General features: G+C 36.3%; 1 protein-coding gene across 2 annotated transcripts in view; it reads left to right on the top strand.

Annotated features, from left to right (window-relative positions):
* Nucleotides 1-22,799, top strand: part of ZCCHC14 (zinc finger CCHC-type containing 14) — a 135,494-nt gene that overhangs the window by 107,630 nt on the left and 5,065 nt on the right. For both annotated transcript variants that reach the window (XM_056810568.1, XM_007477271.3), the window contains exons 4-12: nt 11,174-11,245; nt 12,565-12,674; nt 14,328-14,422; nt 14,505-14,559; nt 15,234-15,516; nt 16,912-17,003; nt 18,338-18,465; nt 19,789-19,929; nt 20,009-21,478. In XM_056810568.1, the coding sequence (XP_056666546.1) occupies nt 11,174-11,245; nt 12,565-12,674; nt 14,328-14,422; nt 14,505-14,559; nt 15,234-15,516; nt 16,912-17,003; nt 18,338-18,465; nt 19,789-19,929; nt 20,009-21,478 (2,446 nt within the window). The remainder of the gene's footprint in view (nt 1-11,173; nt 11,246-12,564; nt 12,675-14,327; nt 14,423-14,504; nt 14,560-15,233; nt 15,517-16,911; nt 17,004-18,337; nt 18,466-19,788; nt 19,930-20,008; nt 21,479-22,799) is intronic.

Below are 22,799 nucleotides of genomic sequence, written 5' to 3'. Positions count from 1 at the left end.
AGCTAGGATTATAGGCCTCTTTGCTGTTTTTTGCACAGAACTTTCCCATCTCCTCACTCCATGCTTTTTCACTGGCTTTCTTCTAACTTCTTTTGAATTTCAGCTAAAGTTCCATCTTCCATAAGAATCCTCCCCTAGCCCATAATCTTGGTTCCTTCCCTATGAATTTATCTCCACTTTATCCTGTATATATCTTGCTTATATAGAATTGTTTGTATATTATCTCCTCTATTAATTTGTAGGTTCCTTGAGGGCCAGGGACTGTTTGTTGGTTTTCCTTTTATTTGTAGCCACAATACTTAGCACACACACACACACAGTGCCTGGTTCATACTTAATGCCTGCTTACTGAATTGATTGATGGTAAGAACCACCTTTGGTACATGTGCTATTGATTGCCACCCTGAAATAGAAGGGCTGGTTTTAAAGATGAGTTACTAAAAAACCAGTAGTTTCAATCAACTCTAATTTCCCTCCTAAGTTACAGCGCTGCAGTCAAGAAAAGTGCTTTCAGTTCTGCTGGCCATTGGAGCATTAGTAGCAAAGCCTGGTACATAAGGGAGAAATAATAAAAGTTTTTCATTTGTAACCTAGAGCTGAAAATTATCACTATATCCATCTCTACCATCTCTTGCCAAGAGTTAAAAAAAGTTTAAAAAAAGAAAGTTCTAAACAATGGAAAGGAATAGGCATTTTTAATCTTGGACCATTTTGGTAATCTCATTAATCCTATTAATGGCCCCTTCAAAGAATAATGTTTTTAAATGGATAAAATAAAATATATAGGATTATGAAGCAAATCCAAATTATTGAAATTGTTGTTTGTTTTTTAAAAAGCAAGTTCATAGACAAAAATTAATGTAGAGAGAACAGTCATCACAAAACAATTAAAAACAATTGGTTCCTTGATTTGTTGTTCTGAATTTTTTTCTCTTCCTTTTTTTCTTTGTAAGCAAAATTATTTATCATAAGAGATGCTCTTAGAGGAAAGAGTAAGTGGCACAAAGGGCAAACATTAATAAAAACAACATGTCAATGAAAATCAGTTTTTAAGAAGAGTAAATGTACAGATTGAGTCAATCATTCAGAAAGCATTTGTTGGATAGAAAAATAGCAACATTGTACAAGAATCCTCCACATTGCGATTTTCATGGGTCACCATAAGAAATTAAATAGAAATTTTGGAGAATTTTGTGGAAGCCATGGACAACATGCAAAGGCCAGCAGATAACACAGAAAAGGTTTAGAAACTATACCATATGACCAAATACTTAACCCAAATTTTACAAGAAGATACTGTAAACACCTCATAAAAGGAAAAGAAAGCATTCAGACTTCTTCTCTGGTACAAAGGGAATGCTAAAAAATTTTGCCTGGATTTTCTGGATCTTACCTGAATCCGGATTGGATCCAGATCTTAATATCAGACCTAACCCCTCAATGTGGAGGGGATACCTGTATCCTGCTCTGAAGGAACTTACACTTCAAAGAAATGAACAGATAGGAGGGAAAGTAAAATTAATGCAAAAGAAAAATATTATGGTTCTAAATCACTCTTGATTAGAGAAAGGCAAATTAAAACAATGCTGAAGTACCACCACACACCTATCAGATTGATCAATATGGCATTAAAAATAAAAGTGGTAAATGTTGGAGGGCATGTGGCAAAATTGGGGCATACGTTGTTGGTGGAGTTGAGAACTGATCCAACCATTCTGGAGGGTAATTTGGAACTATACCCCAAAGGACTATAAAACTGCATACCTTTGATCTGTTAATGCAGTCACTACTGGGTCAGTATCCCAAAAAGATGATAAAAAGGAGGAAGAACCCACTTGTTAAAAAAAAAATTATAGCTGCTGTTTTTGTGGTAGCAAAGAATTGGAAATTGAAGGGATATCCATCAATTGGGGAATGGCTGCATAAATTGTGGTACATGTTGGTAATGAAATACTATTGTACTATAAAAAATGATAAGCAAGATGATTTCAGAAAAAGATGGAAAGATCTATGGAAACTGATGCAGAGATAAATAAACAGAACTAGGAGAACATTGTACACAACAGCAATATTGGACAATGATTGTCTGTAGAAATTTGACTACCCTCAGTAATACAATGACCAATATGGGAGTGTGTTTTGCATGACAACAAAAAAATTAAAAAAATTAAAAAGAAATATTATGAAAATTTTACAGAAGAAATGAAGGGGTTCAGATAGTTCAGAGGAAGAATTGGTGAGGAGTTTGTACGTGAATTGACCCTAGAAGAATTGTAGCAGTAGGGATTTACTATTAATACAATGTAACAGGTCTGTAGATTTGTTAGATTATATCCTTTGTGACAGCTATGAAGATATCCAAAAAAATCAAGTCTATTCAGTAACTTCAAGAATACAGATTACCTGTTTTATTATCCTTGTTTCTGATTTATAATTGATTTCCCTGTTAACATTCCCAAAGCACTTATTCTAAATGTTTTCAACCTATCCAAAGGAAAATTCATCATCTGTCTCCCTAATCCTACACCCCTCTTCCAAATTTCCCAATTTTTGGTGAGAAAACTACCACTGATTAATAAAGGTTTTCAAGTCATCCAGACTTACCTTTCCCTTACCTGCTATATATAATCAGTTGCCAATTCTTATGACTCCATCTCTACTGATCTGGCCACCACCCTTAATTCATGGACTTCACTTCTGAACTGTTCTATTGAAGTAACCTCCTAATTGGTCTTCAGTTTCTAGTCTCTTCATTACTTCTAGAATCAAATAGAAACTCCTTTGTTTTGCATTTAAAGCCCTTAATAATCTGTCTCCAACCTACTTTTCCATTCATGATCTCTGGCCCAGACAAACTAGCTTTCTTGCTCTTTATGCATTATATTGCAACTCCCTTCTCTGCCTTTTTTTACTACCTCCCTATTCTCCATTTCTAAAATATACTCTCTTCTTACTGCCTCTTAAAAACCTTAGCTTTTTTCAAGGCTAAGTTTGCCTCCAAAAGTTACCTTGTATTTATTTTGTGCATACTTGTAAATGTCTTCTAATAGAATGTTTCACAAAAATAGGGACTTTCATCTTTGTTTATATCCCTAGCATAATAACATATATAATATAATACAATAACTGACATAGTAAGAACTTCATAAGTAGTTGTTGATTGTCTCTTCAAGCCCTCTATTCTGACACCATTTCTATCTCTCATTAAATGACTTCCTACTTTACTATGAAATTTGACAGCATCCTTTCTGAACTTTCTCTCTTTCTCTCCTTTATTTCTGTCTTCCTTCCCTCTCAGGCTTGGGATGAGGTGGCCACTGCCTTTTCCAGTGCTAAATCTCTCATCCATAAGTATCCATTGACTCTTATTTCCCAAGGGGCCTTCCTTTGTTGAGCATTCTTTCTCCCTTTCTTATCTAAAGTCTCTTCCTTTCTGTTGATGTTCCTTTTTCCTGCCACCTACCAAAAAAATCCTAATGTCTCTTTAATCTTAAAGAAACTGTCCTTGTCACTGATCCCACGGCCCTCAAGTAGCTTACAGTCTAATGGAAGAGAACAACTTGCAAACAAATATATGCAAAGCAAGCTACATACAGGATAATTAAGAAATAATTAACAGAAGGAAAGCTCTAGAATTAAGAGGAGTTGGAAAAGGCATCCTGTGGAAGGTAGGGTTTTAATTGGGTCTTAAAAGAAGCCAGGGAGGTCAACCTCAGAAGAGAAGAGGGAAAATGTTCCATGCATAGAGGACAACCAAAGAGAATGTCCAAAGCTGATAGATGGAGTGTCTTGTTGATGAAAGAGTCATGGTGGGGCAGTTGGGTGGCTCAGTGGATTGAGAGACAGGCCTAGAGACAGGAGATCCTGAGTTCAAATATGGCCTCAGAAACTTCCTAGCTGTGTGACCCTGGGTAAGTCACTTGACCCCCATTGCCTAGCCCTTCCTGCTCTTCTGCCTTGGAACCAATACATAATATTGATTCTAAGACAGAAGGTAAGGGTTTAAAAAAAAAATTTTAAGAGTCATGGGCCAGTGTCACTGGATCAGAGAGGAGTATGTGTTGGAGGAGTAGCAGGCTAGGTTATAAAGGATGTTAAGTGTCAAATTTTGTATAGAAGTTTGCATTTGCTCCTAGAGGCACTAGGAAAACACTTGAACTTATTAAACATGACTGAACCTACATTTTAGGAAATCACTTTAGTGACTGAATGGAAGATAGGTTGGAGGGGGGAGACTTAAGGCAAGTGGACCCATCAGCAGGCTATTGCAATAATTGAGTCATAAGGTGATTAGGACCTTCACCAGTGTCAGAGGAGAGGAGATACATTCAAGAGATGTTACGTCCGTCATCCTAGATATGGGAGATGGGAAAGTGGATAGACATAGTAAGGAATCCAAGATAACTCCTAGTTGTGAGTCTGAGGTCCTGGAAAGATGCTGTTACCTTTTACTTGTGAATGTTAAAAACCTGTAAATGGCCAACTCTGTAAAGGTTTTGGCCAAACTGGTGTAAAAATTAGACTAGATAACTAGAGACTAGATAAAGATAATTTTTAGTGTTTTGACTTAAAATCTAAATAAGTGGTTGCCATGGGAAATTCCCAAATATGAAAAATACCTAAGTCAGCTAGGATTTATGGAGATTTTAATTAATATAAATGAAGGAATTAAGGGAAGGAGAGAGAGAGAGAGAGAGAAATAGCCAAGCAGTAGAGCGAGTCAGTCTTTATCACTCACTACAAGATCATCTCTAAGAAAGCTCTTTCACTCCAAACTGAAATTAGCCTCCAAACTGAATTCAATTTCGAACTCAATTCAAAATGTCCTCACTTCAACTCCAAACGCCAACTAAAAACTCCAACTCACCCAAATCACCTTTTCCCCCTTCCTTTTAAAGAAATTTTCTCTCTCTAAATTTTCAAGTCTACTGGCTTTTTCCCAGGACTGCCCATTCTTAGTTCTCATCTTCTTTTGTTCTCACCTTCTCTGGTTTGATTAAATCTTTTGAGTATTTCACACCTCTTTTGTTAAGCTTGCCTTTTGTAAGTTGCTTGACCTTTTAGGTACTTATTTAACCTTTATAGGCACTTAGCACCCTTTTGTATTAGATCTAAAAATAGACCTAGCTTAAGGTTCTAGCTTTACTATAAGTATGAGTTAGGAATTTTTTATTGTTCAGTCAGGAGTTTGCAATTTTATCTTCCCCTAAGGCACTGTCTGAGTAGAGTGGAGTAATTTTAAAAGTTCTCAGTACATTCCTGATCAAGTACCTCCATTGTTAAAAATGAGGAATAACTTAATCAAATCTTCTGAAGTAGAGTCTGAGTAGTTTTAAGATTCACATACTGAAATCGAGTGTGGAGGGAGAAATTAGAGGGAAAGATAAATTTCATTTTGGACATATTGAGTGTAAGATGTCTACTGGATATCCATTTTGATGTCTGAAAGGCAGTTGGAGATGTGAGATTAGAGATCAGTAGCAAAATTAGAACAGGATAGGCAGATTTTAAAATCATCAGCATAGAGATGGTAATTAAATCCAGAAAAACTGAGGGATGAAGTAGTATAGAAGGAGAAGAAGGACCCAGGACAGAATCCAGAATGACACCTACAGTTAAGAGGGCATAATCTGGAGAAGAATCCAGCAAAGGAGACAGAAGAAGCTGTCAGAGGTAGGAAGAAAACGGGGGCAGGGAATGGGGGTGTCCCTCTGAAAACTTAGAACAAGTTAATATAGTCAGAGGCTGCAGAGAAATCAAGGAGAATAAGAATTGAGAAAAGGGTATTGGATTTGGCAGCTAAAAGATTATTAGTAACTTGGAGAGAGCAGTTTCAGTAGAATAGTGCAGTCAGGAGCCAGAAAGAGGAGAGAAAAGGTGAGGTTACCTATTGTGAATGACCTTTTTGAGGAATTTAACTACAAAGGGCAGAAGATACACAGGGCAACAGTTAAGCAGGGATGAAAAGATCAAGTGAAGTTTTTTTTTCAGGATAGAATAGTCATGAACAAGTTTGTAGGCAGTAGAGAATGAGATAGCTAGAGACTGAAAATAAACAAAAGAATAGGATTGACAGAGGAGACTTTTTGTTGGAGGAGACCAGATGGAATGAGGTCACTTGAACAAATGGAGGGGTTAGTCCTGGTAAGAAATATAAAGCCATTTCTTCACATGAAGGAGAAAAAGGCAGAAGGCACCTAAGTGAGTTGAGATGAGGAAAAAGAGAGAAGAGGGAGTTCATAGCAAATGGTCTCAATTTTTTTTATAAAATGTAAAGCAGATTCTCAGTTTAGAGAGTGAACAGAAGAGGCAGCCATGGGATATTTGAGGAGAGATGAAGAGTCTTTTCTTTTGGATATTTGGATATCTCACTGGCACTTCAAATTCAACATATCCAAAACTTAACTTATCACTTTTTTCACACCTAAACAAATCTTCCTTGCCTTTCAGCTTACTTATTTCAATTGATATTGCAATCTTTCTAATTACCCAGGCTCAAAACATTGGGGTCATCTTTGATTCTTTTTTCTTCTTGTCACACATCCAATCAATGACGGATCCTATCTGTTCCTTTCTTTTTTCTTCTTCTTTTGTTTTTTTTTTAAACCCTTACTTTTGTCTTAGAATCAATACTGTTCCAAAGCAGAAAAATAGTAAGGGCTAGGCATTGGGTATTAAATGACTTACTCAGTCACACAGCTAGGAAATGTCTAAGGCCATTGTCCATTTATTTCTCATCTGTATCACCATTCTCTTCCCTCGTGATTATATTCTTTACACACCTGTCAAAGTAGTCTTCTTAATAAACAGATCTTGACCAATTTATTTCCCTGCTCAAAAAAATTAACTGTCTTTTCATTCTTATCTATGGTATCTTCCCCAGGTTACTCTTGATTATTTTCAATAATAAGAATAGAATATAGAGAACAACTAATATTTATTTGCAAGTTGTTTATTAGACTATATAAATCAATCATCCATTCATTAACATGACTTTTTCATTTTACAATAAATATTTTGCATTATTTCATACAGATATAGCAATTGTTCAAATGAATCATTGTTCATAAAATTCCATATTAAAAATAAAATATATTTTTAACATATGAAAGCGTATTTCAGGTACAGCTAATAAAAAAACATCCAATGATACAATCTAAATATGGAGAGGACAAAATATGAAAATAGTTTCAGTATTCATTATTTCCTAGTTTTTACACCATCATAAGAGAATGAGAAAAGTGTTTGAATGCTGAGACCTACTGGGAGCAGCTAGGAAGAAAACACAAGATTGAGAGGCAAGAACAAATGAGAACAAGCATGTGGCCAAATGAGGAAATTACTTTGATCATTGTGTTCACCACCCAAAGTTGAGTCAACAGGTAGTCTTGAGCTAAACTTTAAGAAATAAAAAATACTAGAAAAAGAGCCTTCTTAGTTAGCCACTTCTACTGGTCAGTGTTTTCCAATTCCAAGTCAGACTCTTCCAATTCAGTTCCTTTCTTTTAAGGAAAGAAAATGAACTTTTTTTGCTTTTTTTCTTTTGGCAAGGGCAGCCAAATAATTACTACAGACCTCCCTCTAGCAACCAGTGGTGCCTATGTAGCTACTTTGAGACAACTTGAGATGTCAACTATAATAAGTTGGTATAGGGTAGGGCCTTCAATGGTGTAGTGAAAAGAACACTCAGCTAGGTATCAAAATCTGGGTTCAAACTTGGCTCCTCAGCTAAATAATTGTATGACATTGGACAAGTCACTCGGTTTTTATACTGGTGAAGTGATCAAAGGTCCCTAGTATGAACTTGACTAGTTTAGAATAGTTAATATGACTGGATTCAGACCAAGAAGAGGTCATTGCTTGCCAATCCTGGTTTTATAGTTTCAATAAATTGAAATTCTAGAAACTAAAATAACAGCTGTGTTTTGCAATTGTAAAAAAATAAATCCCAAACAATTTAGACTAACTTGTTTATTTGAAACTACATAGTTGTTGGTGAAGGCAGATAGCCATCTACTAAAACAGAAGATATATGTCTATGCTGTTCTTTATTGTTTGGAAATTGGATTTTGTTATAATTCTTTTAGTACATTTTCATGTGGCACCAACATGTGAGGACAGGAAGTTACTATAAAATTAGAAATGATCTAGGTTTTGTCATGTTATAAGTTATTAGAATAGCAAACTTTTAAATTATTTAATGTGTGTATTTTAAAAAACACATACTATTTATCATTGCTTTTGGAAGAAAATATTAAGGATTAGAAAGTTTTATCATAGGCACCTACAGTTGTTATCATTGATAATTTTTGGTGGAAATGTTGTACCCTCCCTACCCCTTCCAGCAACCCTTGAATTACTTCAAATATAATTATAAATTTTAAATATTTCAGACCAAAAAAAAAACCAAACAACTTGTGTTTCTTTTATCAAATAAGCATAAACATAGTTTGGATGGATATTTTACTTTATTTTAAACCCGTACCTGCTGTCTTAGAATCAACACTAAAATCAATTCCAAGGCAAAAGAGTGGTAAGGGCTAGGAAATTGGGGTTAAGTGACTTGCTTGGGGCCATATAGCTAGAAAGTGTCTGAGACAGGATTTGAGTTCAGGACCTATCTTTTGTAGCCTCTGGTATAATAAAATTATATGTCTAAACTACCCATTAATGAGGAATCATGCCACTCTAAAAGGTGACTGACATTTTACATAATAGTAAATGAGGGAGAATGAACTTAGGATAAGCATACATTTAAAAATAAAAAATTCTGTACTTACTTTGGCTACAATATGGAATAATTATTATTCTCCAATGTATCTTTACTCTTTATAAGCAAACTATCCATTACAGAATTTTCTATAGACATTTTAAAAGTCTACAAATCATCAATTTAACAATGACTATATCTGAAGTTACTAGTGCTTCCCACTTGTGAGGCAGTCTTCAGGAAAAGATCTCAAATTCCTCACAAATATCAATTAAATCATATCTATTCTTCCTTCCAGGATCAACTATAAAATCCTCTGGCTTTTAAAGCCTTTAATAACCTGCCCCTATCCCACCCACACCTTCTAGTCTTCTTAATCTTTATTCTCTGCATATACTCTTTGATCCAGTGACACTAAACTCCTTGCTATTGCTCCCACAATACACCTGATAGATCCATAAGGACTCCCCAGACCCATTGAGGCAAGGAACAGCCAGAAAAAGACATACTTTGTTAAGATCTGCCTAGATTGGTCATGAACTCCCAGATGAAGCAAAACTTTCCTCCAGTACAGGTGCCTTCTCTTAATTAGCTCTTCTTAATTGGCTTAAAACATTCTTGATGCTCTAAAATATCATTGACCAGGTTAACATAACCATAATGCTTTATCTTGGACGGAATAAACTCTATACTTTTCCTACACATCCTACTATAAATTCTACTCCCAGGAAATTTCTAACTAGTTATCACAAACTTTGAGTTATGTCACAAGGACAGAATGACCTTCTTTACTCTGGCACCATCACTATCTCATGTCTTGGACAACACACCAAAGAAACTTTGTAGATTAGTATTGATGAATGTATTTACTCCTTTATGCAACTGTGTACCTTTAATTGGCCTACATATTTTGATAAGGCTTGTATATTCCTGATGTTCATATAGAAAATATGTTTCTGACATGTTATCCTTTCATTGATGTATGATGTTGGCAGTTAGTGATGTATATTTCTGACATGTAAACCTTTTACTGATATATTTTCTTTGTTCATGGAATGTATATATACACCACACAAAAATGCACAATAAATGGAGCTGCATGATAAGCATTCACCAGTCTTCCCTTAGGCTTCCTATGACTCAGTTATTCTCTGCACGTCCATCTCTCTGTCTTTGTCTTTCTCCCTACTCTTGTCCTGTCTCTCACTCTTTAACTCACAATTGAACATTCTCTCTCTCAGAGTTAGCCTGCTGACCTAAACACATTCAATACCTAACCAGGAGAGTTAACCATAGCCAGCAGAGGGTTGGGCTTTACTTGCATCCTAACAGCAACTTTTTCCAAGAACTCCCTCAGGACTTCCATGACCAGCTCTTGATATACACCATCTCCTGACTTCTGTATTTTCACTGGCTAGCCTCATGGCTAGAACTCTGATCCTTCTCATCTTTATTTTCCTGCTTCCCTGAATTCCTTCAACTCCCAATTATAATCCAATCGTCTGTGAGAAGCCTATCCCAATTTCCCTTAATGCTACTTACTTCCCTCTAAAGTTATCTGGATAAAGATTATCTCTAATTGATCCTGTTTGTATTGTTTGTACATAGTTGTTTGCATATTGTCTCATAAGAACTGTGAGCTCTTAGAGAGTTGGTATTGTTTAGGCAGTTAGTCCTATTTGACTCTTCATGATCCTATGTGGGGTTTCCTTGGCAAAAATATGGGAATAATTTGCTATTTCCTTCTCCAGCTCATTTTATAGGCAAGGAACTGCATAGGGGTTAAGTGACTTGCCCAAGGTCACACAGCAGACAAGTACCTGGAGCAGGGTTTTGAACTCAGGTCTTCCTGCCTCCAGAGCTAGCACTCTATCCACTGCACCCAGCTTCTGCCTTTGAGAGTAAGGGACTGGTTTCTTTCTTTTATTTGAATAACCAGTGCTTTAGTATAATTCTTGGTACACAGATGCTTAATAAATGTATCTTGAGGGGGCAGCTAGGTAGGGAAGTCCTAGGTTCAAATATGACCTCAGTCACTTCCTAGCTGTGTGACCCTGGGCAAGTCATTTAACCACCATTGCCTAGCCCTTACCACTCCTCTGCCTTGGAACTAATACATAATATTGATTCTAAGATATATATTTTTTTAAAGTATCTTGATTTGACTTTAGTTTGTGTTGCATTTCATATATGCCTAACCATAAAGATTTCATCTATTAGAGCATTATTATGTATTTGTAGAAATTGTTGTAATTAACATACTTTGGAAAATATTAAGGAGCAAATTTTTTACTTAAAACTTGAGTACAAAACAGGAAGTTTAGCTTTTATAAATTTATTTTGATGTCTGAATGCTCTTTTTGAATGTGTTATCTAATTAGTATATAATGTATAACATTTAATACATGCTACAAACTATACTGGCTAATTTCTGGATATGTAATTAAATGTGGGTTTTTTTAGGTCTTGTGGTCTGATTCTTCAATAACATCACTAACCAAATCTTCCACTGAAGTGGCTGAATTTATTTCAAAGGTAAGGTGACTTCAGAAGTGTTCTCCTCACTGTTTAAGGGGGTTTTAAGCATTATACTTCCAAGATTGGTATAATTTTGATGGAATAAATTTTTCCCTCAAGAAATGAAGGAATAAAATCAAAAGGCTACTCCAAAGAGCATGTGTAGCTTAATCGTGGATGTTATTGCTGTGTGTTATCTTGCTTCTATGTTGTACATTAAGGACAAGACTTAAAGGTAAGTGGCAGTACTGGCTATATTGTAGCTGCCATATAACATCCCCATCTTTGTCGTGCTCATTTTATGGAATAAATAAAAACAAAAAGTAAATAAAAATCAGTTCTGTTTCCTCTTTGATTTTAAGTCAGGAATAGAAATTAGCCTAAAGAAAACTATGTTTGTTGCCTCTGACATAGTAAAATTAAATGACAAACTGGACACTAATGAAATAGATGTAAATAGAATCTGGGAGGATTCGCCCATAGAATCTCTATCCCACAGAGGATAGAGAAATATTTTCAATAAGATTTTTAAAAATTTGGACAAAGATGGTAATGACTATGACCTACCTAAGTCATAAGATGCCTGCGAGGAGTTTTATCTGTTAACAATTTGCCTTTGTTCTGCATTTTTATCTTTTGTGTCCAACAGTCTATCTTGTTTCTCTCCTTGGTCCTCAATATCCCAAACAACTTCTTCCATCCCACAGACATATTTTGACTCCACAGTTGTAAAATTTTATACTTCTTTTGGCTTAGTGTTTACAATGGCTCATAAATCTATGGGCTATAATTAATACAAATCCTCTAATAGGTATCTCCACCTAAACATTCTTGAATATTCCCTTGGTTTGGGGGATTTTGGTTATGTAAAAGTGAATTGATTCCATATCTTATTAGTTAATTTAATTCCCTATATATCAAGTTCACTTTAATTCAAATATTAAATATTTACAATAGAATGCAAAAAAAGTTACAGTTAAAATGAATAATATGGAAATAGGTTTCAAGCTATAATACATGTATAACCCAGTGGAATTGCTTGTTAGCTCTGGGATGGGGGAAGGAAGAGAGGAGGGAGAGAACATGAATCATGTAACCTTAGAAAAATATTTTTAAATAAATTATTTAATTAAGAAACAACAAAAAAAATGACAGTTCCTGCCCTCATGGAGCTGACTATACATTCATCTTGGTAGGTAATACATATTATGAAGAGAGAAGTAAATAAAAGATAATTACTTAAAGATTACTCACAGTGTTTTTATCTTTTGACCTAAACTTTATTTTGAAATTTTATTTGTTTCCCATGTTACTAAATTTTTTCCCTATTCTTTCAGTTATCTCAACTATACCCTGAAGAAAATTTGGAGAAATTCATTCCTTGCCTATCTGGTCCAGATTCGTTTTACATGGAGAGAAACCACATGGACCTGGAATCGGACCTTAGGTAACAATAATTCTTGAAAAGTGCTTATATTTCCTGAGAGTGTGTACTATTCTAGAATCATGAATAAACCTGGAATTGGGAAGTACTGCTGAAATATTATAAAAGAAGATCCAATGAAGATTGCTGGATTGAATCAGTATATAGGACTCTCTCTACTCAGGTCCATAGACAATCTTAGGTGGCTAGAATAAAAACAACAGGCAAACCTGGTTTTTTAGAATGTAGGTAATGAGATTTCAGTAACAGTAGTGTTAATTGTCCCTATCAATAGTTAGCAGTTGAGATTGATTCAAGAACCTGTTAGTTATCTTGATTCAGAAACATTTATTCATACTATTACTTTTTCCTAATTAAATTATAACTTAAGGAAACTATACTTGTAGAGCTATATGAGTAATAAATGAAAAGATAATAAAGTAAAATTAAATACAAAGGTTATTTTAGGAAGGAAGGCACTTACTGGGAGGGTTGGGAAAGGCTTCATATAGAAGATGATACTTTTGCTACATCTTTAAGGAAAAGAAGAGATTTTGTGAGGTGGGATTGAGAAGGGAATTCATTCCATTCATGAAGGACAACCATTTGTAAGGAACAGAGGAGACTCTCCACTTTGCCTCAGATAGTTCAGAACTGGGAGTAATGTAATATACAGTGAAGATAGAAAAATGTGTTGAAGCAAGGCTGCAAAGGACTTTAAGAACTATACAGAGACATTTGTTTTATTTTGAAGAAGCTAGGGAACTGCTGGAATTGGTTGAATAGTGAAGTCAAATTAAGGACAATCACTGGCAGCAGTGCATGAGATGGACTGGAGTCAAGAGAGACTTAAGGCAAGGAGACTAACTATGGAAGCTACTACCTAATTTAGGCAAGAAGTGGTAAGAGCCTAGACCTATGTATTGGCTCTTTAAATAGAGAAGATGAAAATGCCAAGACCTGGCAGCTTTTTTTAGAGGGTGAGGAGAGTGAGGAATCCAGATTATAAGCCTAGCATAGTGGTAGAATGGTGCTGTCCTTTACAGAAATTGGAAGTTTTGAAGAAAAATCTGTTTGGAGGAACATAAAGAGTTCATTTTGGACATGCTCAGTTGGAGATGTCTCTGGGATATTTAGTTTGAAATGTCCAAAAGGTAATTGGTGATGAAGGACTCATGCAGGTGAAAGACTAAGGTAAGGCTGATGTATAAATCTGTGAAGTGATGGAAGCCTAATGACCTCACTAAGAAAATACAATGAGAAATAGGAGCCCAGGTTTTGATGAGGGCAAAAAATGGGTTTAAGAGGAGTAAGTCATAGGAAGGAAGATATGAAGTGTCAGGAAGTTAGATAAAAGATCTTCAGTTTTTAATTAAGGAAGCTACCTGTGAGTAGAGTTGTCACAACATTCCCATTGACAATCATACTGAAGTGGGATGAAAGAGTAGGTATTTAAGGAGATAGAAAAATTGAAGATTTAGGAAATTTAGAGAAGCATCAATATGGATGTTGAAATCCCTGAAAGACTGTGAGCAAAGTGCTAAAATCCTTGAGAAAGAAAGGATAATGACTTGGGAGACAATGTGTAAGAGTTACTATAATCTACATTGGGTGGGAAGTTAATCCATTTGAGGTTAATAGTTAATTTTCCATGACAGTGAAATGATTTTTTTCCAGGTATTTGGCCTCATTACCTTCTCACATATTGAAAAATGACCATGTTAAGAAATTTTTTAGCACTTCAACTCCTACCCAACAGCTTCAAAGTCCAAGTGAGTATTTTTAATGACAATTTGAATTTATCAGAATAATGGTTATATATAATTGACATCACTTTACATTTTTCATTTATAGGTCCTGGCACCCCCTCCCTTTCCAAAGTAGGCACTATGATGGGAGCTTCTGGAAGGTTAGAAATCCTTTGTTTTGTTACAAGTTTTCAAATAAATATTTTGTAGCCCTTCCTTGTGAGCCAATATTTATCATGTGTGACTTGATAGGATTTAGGTAGACTGAAACATAGAAATCAAGTTTTATAATTGACCTGATATATTTAAAAATAATATTTAGATAAGATGTGATTAGAGGCCTTTCTCAGCATAAGTGAGATACTGTTACTTTTGAGGAAATGCTAGGTTAAGCCACTCTAATAAAGTCAGATTTTTTTTCTGTGTATACTTGAGGTAAAACTGGCTAATGGAGAAAAAGCTATAGTTTCATTAGAAAGTGAATATTAAATCCATAATGGTTATCAGATCCCTGCTTAGAAATAATATGGGGAAATAACAATGCAGTCCACTACTTCTCATTTTGGCACTTTGATATTGTTATGTTGGACATGTAATTTGTGTTAGCCTAATGGTAGGAAAATTAGAATGCCTTAACTTTGAGTTCCTGCTTTTATGTCTAATCCCTTTAAGCCTAGTGATGATTTAACTCCTTTACATTTAAGTTTTGAATTTGGAATCATGTCTATGGTCTAAACAGTCATTTTAAATTCATATTGTATGTAATTTTAATGAAAACACAGAATAGTTCTGTATCACAATCTATTGTTAAATAAATGAAATTTTTTATTTTCAGACCTGTATGTGGAGTAGCTGGCATCCAGTCTTCACAGAACAATACTCAGCATCACATACAACACTCTGCCAGTGCAACTGTAGCACTACCCCACTGCTCTCATCCAGGGAGTACTGGCTCATCGTTGACATACCGCACCCAGATGGACACCTCTTCCCCCATATTAATGTCTTCCAGTCTTCAAACCCCTCAGACCCAGGAACAAAATGGGATTTTAGACTGGCTCAGGAAATTGCGTTTGCACAAATACTATCCTGTTTTCAAACAACTCACAATGGAGAAGGTAGAGTTATAAGTGATCCAGTATTTGATATTTTTATTCTTTTCTCCACCTGTATGCCTAGTGATAGCAAATTTAATTTATAAAAGAAATTCTGAAATAATAATATTTTGGTATCGGATAATTAGAAAATAAATTAAACCTATTCCAATTATGTGAACTCTTAGTGCCCTCTACTGGCTAAAGCGATATGATGGGCTTCTTTTTGTTTTAGTTAAAGCTTTTGTTACACATACACACACTATGCAAACAGTATTTCTAAAAACACTGCTAAGGTGGAAATTAATTAAATCTAATTAACTAAACAATTTAGTATTCTTTTGGCTTTCACATCCTTGAAAAGAAAGACAAGGCTGAATTATGTGAAACTTTTCATTTAAATTAAGTTGGAGAGCAGTTAGGTATAGAGCCAGGCCTAGAGACTAGAGGTCCTGAGTTCTAATCTATGTGATTCTGGACAAGACCCTCAACCTCACACACAGTATTGATTCTAAGATGGAAAGTAAGGTTGTTGGGGGGGTTTTTAATTAAGTTGAAAATGCCAAATTCTATTAAGTGCATCCTAAAGATTTGGGTGTCTTTTCTAGTTTGATATTTGATATGTAGCTTTAAGTCATCCATATTGGGTGTAATCTACTTGCTTGAGACAGATCCCACCTTAAATAAGGCCTTTTATCACTTAAAAAAATTTTTTTATCATTTTGAGAGGAATGGACTTTGCTTATCAAGATGTTGCTTCTTGCAAATCCTCTCCATGTGGGACAGAAAAAAACAAAAACTGGGATAGGTAGGTGAACTGTTATAATTTAGGTAGCAATAAATTTAAAGTATATTAAGGGGGGCAGCTAGGTAGCTTAGTGGATTTGAGAAATAGAGACAGATGGTCTTGAATTCAAATATAACTTCAGATACTTCCTGGCTACATGATCCTGGGCAAGTCATTTAACTCCTATTGACTGCTCTTCTGCCTTGGAACCAATACACAGTATTGATTCTAAGATAGAAGGTAAGGATTTTAAATCCTTTTTTTTTTTTTAAGTATATTATGGTTTGGGAGGAAAAGGTTGGAGGAGAGAGAAGGGTGAGATAAAGAAAGCAGTTACATAGTTTTACTTTTGAAAGTAAAGATTAAGCCAGATTTTTGTGTACACATGGCAGCATGTCTACTCACTGACCTTTTTACATACCCTCTCAAATATGGGGCCCTTTTTAAGCTCTCAGCCCCTTTCAAGGTTGGAGGCTCTCCCATTACAACTTCACAGATTTCTTCTTAGTGCTTGATCATCTTAGTTGTCCAACATCATCAGGATGACATGAAGTAATTAAATTCACCATCATGGTTTTTTTCAGATTCTGTGTCTGATTCTTAATGACCATTTGCTTTATTTCTCTTGTAAGTTTTTGAGCCTGACTGAAGAAGATCTGAATAAATTTGAATCCCTGACAATGGGTGCAAAGAAGAAGCTCAAAACCCAGCTGGAGCTAGAAAAGTAAGCATGAAAATTTTTCTCCTCTTCCTTCCCCCAATGCTGAACAACACATAAAGACTTTTATTAAACAGTTAATGTTTTGACTTCTTTTATTGGTTCTTGCTGCTTAGCCATTAAAAACATGGATAATGCTGGAAATTAATTTTTATCAAATGCTACAAATCTATCTGATGGAATAGTGTAAGATACTCTTAATGATGAATTTGGAATTTGGAAAAAAATCAAAAGGATTGATATAATCTAAATCCTTGCCATCCATCTGACATTTTATGACATTTCATCTTCTATGCCCTCACTTTCTTTCCTACACTGACCTTGTTACAGGCTGAAAAATAGACCTTAAAGTATTTAATGATCCTAGTTTAAGTGGGACTAGTAGGCATCATCAAATGTTAAGTACCTTTTTTGTTTTAGTTTCTTCCATTGTATAAAAGTCCTCTGCTAGGTAGCCCAGTCCTTGGCTGGACTCTTTCTTTAGTATCCATTGTAAAGCATCAGCCTCTCCCTGATAATCCTGTCTTGCTTGGACTTCTCATTTCCGTGTAGCCATTGTAAAGCCAATCAATCATACTTCCCTGTCCTTAGTTCCCCCAAAAGTATATAAGAGTCCTATGTTTTATTCTTGAGAGAATCATCTTCAGTGGTGCATTCTCTCAGAGACACTGTTTGCAGAGTCCCAGAGCCCTTGGGCTCTGGGTGATTTTAAGCGGTTGACTCTTTATGGCAGCCGAATATTGAACACTGTCTCAGTTTTGCTGAATACTTTAGTGGTTCTGTTTTTTCAGGCTGACATGCCCCTTACCATTGTGCCTTATAAGGTAGAAAGTTTTTGAAAAAACAATGTTTTTTGGTTGAGGGGGAAGACAAGATGGATATATTTAGAAAACAAAATAGTAAAAATTCAGTGAAATAAAAAATTTTTGAAGAAGCAAAAAATAATAGCATTTCAGTTTTATAACACTTTACAGTTTACAAAGCATTTTTTTTTCACAATAACCCTGTAATATAGGTTTTAACAGTAATGTCTACAATTTACACATTGAACTTAAAGCTCTGAAAAGTTGTGACCTGCCTAATAAATCTGGGAATTAAATCTTAGGCTTTTGATTTGCTCTGTGAGAGGCATCATGATATAGTGGAAAGACCACTTTCTAGAGCATAATTGCATGGGCCAGTGGGAAAAGTATTATAGATTTAGAGCTGGAAGAGACCTTAGAGATCACCTAGTCCAAACTCAGTGCTGGTAAGATAGCAACCATTGTGTTTTAAATGCAAAGTTTGGGGTTTGCATGTGCTTTAAGTAATTAACAATTATTCTGTTTCTCTCTTTATAGGGAAAAATCAGAAAAAAGGTGCCTGAATCCCTCCACACCATCTTCAGTTCCCAATAGTGGTGTAGCCAGAGTTCCCCCTACCAGCCATGTAGGACCTATACAAACCATTCGTGGAAACCATGCAGCAGGTAAACAAGCATCATAAGTGGGAGTTCTGTTCCTACTTTTTAAAACAAAGTATTTTAATTTTTAACTTTTTTTAAGTCAGCTGCCTCCCTGATAAGTCCACTGAAATGTACTACCTACTTAACTTTAAATTTTAGGAGTTTTATGTTGTTCATCTCCTTATGGACTTATATTATAAAATAAAATAAATGGGTATTATTAGAGAATCTAATAAAATTACAAATAAAAGGAATATCTACTTTGTAATTTTGTTAGTGTTTTTTATGAATCCTGAGGGGAAAATTGTGGAGGAGAAGGGGTTGCTAATAAAAGGACTGGCCTGCCTCTGGGTGTTTGGGCAGAAAACCCAGAAACAAAGACTGCCAGGATAATAGGGGAGAATGATAAAAAAGATAACAAAAACAAATGAAGATATTCTCTCAGATAACAAAAACAAATGAAGATATTCTCTCATTTAGAGCCAGGGCTGAATGAAAAAGCATTCATTAAGCACTTAATGTGCCTGGTCCTTTACTGAATGTTGAGGAGACCACATAGAAAAAGCCAGGCTATCTCTGCTCACCAGGAATGTGTCACATCCTCTTTGGGGGAGACCAGACATAAGTGCAGATGGAAAGGTTTTTCTTAGGGATCCTTAAAGGTCCTTAAACCCTTAGAGGTTTGAGTAGTCAAGAGACTTAAATGAATCCTGAGGAACCTATAACCCAGCAAGAGGTAAAGAGGAAAGGGTCCACTTGCATTACCCTTCTTTGTTTTTCATATGATTGATAAATATAAAAATCAATAAACCGTTTTAGTAAAGAACCTCCCCTAATTATTTCTAATAGCCATTGTGATGCCCTTCCCTGACTTCTTTATATCAACTAGATAGTTCTAGTGAAGAGTATCATTACTAGTGTTTCCTCCCCAGCAGACAACCACCTCCACCATTCAAGTTACCTTTTCACTTTACCTGGACTAACTTTGGGGAAATGAAAAGTACATCTTCATTTGTTTTCCTAAAATAATATTGTTCCACATGTTGGAAGAGGTCAATTTTTTTACACAATGAAATTCAAGAGTAGTTGAAATTTTATTAAAAATTACTATATTTTAAATATTTGGATTATTATTCCATCTTAATTCCAGGTCATTTAAAAATCCATGCATCCATACATATATAGTATGTTTTTTCACATCTTTCAGTAATTATTGCCTTTAAAGGGCTGTCTTAAATGGTGTACTGCTTTATCAAACCTCAGTTGATTTGGGGGAACATTTAAAAGTAAAAAAATTGAGCTGCTTTGTATGTTATGTGTTTAACCCATGATCAATCTTTTCTCCAGAGCTACGAGTGGATGTGGAACAACCAGCACATCAGATGCCCCGAGAAGGTAGCTCTTCAGAGTATTCTAGTTCTTCTTCTAGCCCAATGGGGATCCAGGCTCGGGAAGAGAGCTCTGACAGTGCTGAGGAAAATGAGAGACGTAAGGAATCCAAGCAATACTTATATTTGTGTTGACCTGACTAGTGAAGCTATATTCATAGGTCTGTTTCCATCTTTAGGTTTAGAAATTCACTTGGAGGGTTCAGATAAGGAGAAGCCAGTAATGTTACTGAATCATTTCACTTCAAGTTCAGCCAGACCCACAGCTCAGGTTCTACCAGTGCAGAATGATGCAGGCTCAAACCCATCCGGCCACCATCCCCTGCCAGCACAAATGATGACAGCAGCTGCCTCTCACATAGCCCCTATTCGAATGCTAAATTCAGTACACAAATCAGAACGAGGAAACACAGACATGAAGCTTCTTTCATCTTCTATGCACTCACTTTTGTCTCTAGAAGAAAGGAATAAAGTTGCATCTGGACCAAGAGGCAGCATTAAAGTAGAAAAGAGTTTTGGAAATGCAATGATGGAAGTCTTACCTGCATCCTCTCCCCACCAGCCCATGCAAGTCCTTTCTGGGATTCCTGAAAGCAGTTCAGTTTCACCCACAGTTTCCTTTGGTCCAAGGACCAAAGTTGTCCATGCTTCCACTCTGGACAGAGTAATCAAAACAGCCCAGCAGCCAGCGTTAGTTGTGGAAACAAGTACTGCTGCTACTGTCACATCTAGCACAGTCTTCCACGTGGCTCGCCCACCAATCAAACTCCTGGTCTCTTCGTCTGTTCCTACTGATTCTGCAATTTCTGGACAAACATCCTGCTCAAATAATGTGCAGATAAGCGTGCCCCCGGCAATAATAAACCCCAGGACTGCCCTATACACAGCCAACACCAAAGTGGCCTTTTCTGCAATGAGCAGCATGCCTGTGGCCCCAATGCAAGGCAGCTTTTGTGCAAATGGCAACACTGCCTCTTCCAGCAGCCACCCATCGACATCATTTTCAAACATGGCAAATTTGACCAGCTGCCCTGCCCCCAGTTCTAGCCCCACCCTTTCATCTGTTACAGAAAACAATTTCTATAGCAGCAGCAGCAGCAGCAGCAACAGCAGTAGTGGCTCCACAGGAACCATCCCTGTCCCAAATCAAAACCATCACCACCATCATCACCATCAACAGCAGCAGCCTCAACAGCAGCAGCCTCCGGGATGCATAGTTTGCACTTCATGTGGATGTAGTGGAAATTGTGGTTCAAGTGGTATGACTGTCAGTTATGCTAACTATTTCCAACACCCATTTTCAGGACCTTCAATGTTTACTTTCCCATTTCTGCCCTTCAACCCAATATGCAGCAATGGCTACATCAACACTCAGCAGTACAGCAGTGGCACGACTTTTCCAGTAGTTCATTCTCCTTATAATAGTAACTTAACCCCAGACTCTGTATTGAGTGGTCAGTCCACGTTTGCAGTTCCTCCAATGCAGAACTTTATGGCAGGGACAGCAGGGGTGTACCAAGCCCAAGGAATGATGGGAAATAACAGTTCCAGCCACAAAAAAAGTGGAAATCTTTCTTGTTATAACTGTGGGGCCACCGGTCACCGGGCTCAGGACTGCAAGCAGCCACCAATGGATTTCAATCGTCAAGGTAAAGATTCACAGTTGGAGCATTTATATATTGAGCCTGGCTTGTCTATTAGTGCATTTGGGTTCTCTTAGTGTAGGAACCTATTTAAGATTAGGAATTAATTACTATCAAAACCCACTACTTATATGAAGTTTTATATTCTTATTAAATTGTTTTCCCCTTCCTTTCTTTAAAAGGGGCGGGGGGGGGGGGGTCGGCAGCTTGGAGACTTGGGAGATTGAGAGCCAGGCCTAGAGACAGGAGGTTTGACTTCACACACTTTGTAGCTGTGTGACCCTGGGCAAGTCACTTACCATTGCCTAGCCCACTCTTCTGCCTTGGAACCAATACACACCTTCAGTTCTAACATGGAAGGTAAGGGTTCTTTAAAAAAAAAAAAGTAGGCCTAGTAGTAAAAATAGATTGAAAATAATTCTTTGAACCAAGTAAGTTTAAAAATTCTTAAGATTATCATCTGAAATCCATACAAAGCCATTATTTCTAGGACTTTTTCAAGTTTGGCAATATTTTTGTGGACTGTTTAGGCCAGAGTGGGAAATTTTGGGACTATAAGTTGCCTTTGATTTTTATGGAGCCTGTGGGGGAAGCTCCAAGATTTGATATACCCCCCACTTATCCTACAGCTAGGTGAAGAAATGGAGTGTGGTTGCCTTTCAATGCCATACAAATGCCACAATCAACCTGAGGAAGTTTTTTTTGTCTCATTTTCTCCCCCTATCCTTCCTCTTTACTCTTCTTTTTCACCTTACCCACTGATTCTTCCTGTGTCCCCTTGCCCTCCATTTTTTCTGTGTTGAGGTCTGGATGTTTGTGAAAAGAACACTGAAATAAAATCAGGAAACCTGGTTCAGGACCTAGCTATGGCACTAGTTCATTGTGTGAGACAAGTCAGTTGCCTTCCCCTCTATAACAAGTTAGGACATGAATCTCTGCAGTGATTTCCAGTTCTAGTAATCTGTGGATCTTAGTTTCCATGTGTTGGTGTGTGTATGTCTCCCTTTCCTTGTAGGTCTCTTTCACTCTCAGTTCCCATTTCCTCTCTCTGTCTCTTTCATCTACCCACGAAGACAAATGACATAGTTCTGATGTATTTATTAAGTTTTATGTTCTTTTTTAGTGGGAACAGTTCATTGGACTGAGAAGTCAGAAGACATGGGTTCTAGTCCCAGTTCTGCTTCTAATTCACTGTATAACCTTGGGCAAGTCACTTTCCTTCTGGGCCTGTTTCCTCATCTATAAATGAGACATTTGGATTAAGATGATCTCTAATGCCCCATTGAGCTCTAAAATTCCATGATTCTTAATCTTTAAAATTGATTAA

This window comes from Monodelphis domestica, chromosome 1, assembly GCF_027887165.1.
Source record: "Monodelphis domestica isolate mMonDom1 chromosome 1, mMonDom1.pri, whole genome shotgun sequence".
Classification (NCBI taxonomy): Eukaryota; Metazoa; Chordata; class Mammalia; order Didelphimorphia; family Didelphidae; genus Monodelphis; species Monodelphis domestica.
The sequence above is the reverse complement of the archived record's forward strand: the minus strand, read 5'-3'. Positions and strand labels throughout refer to the sequence as shown.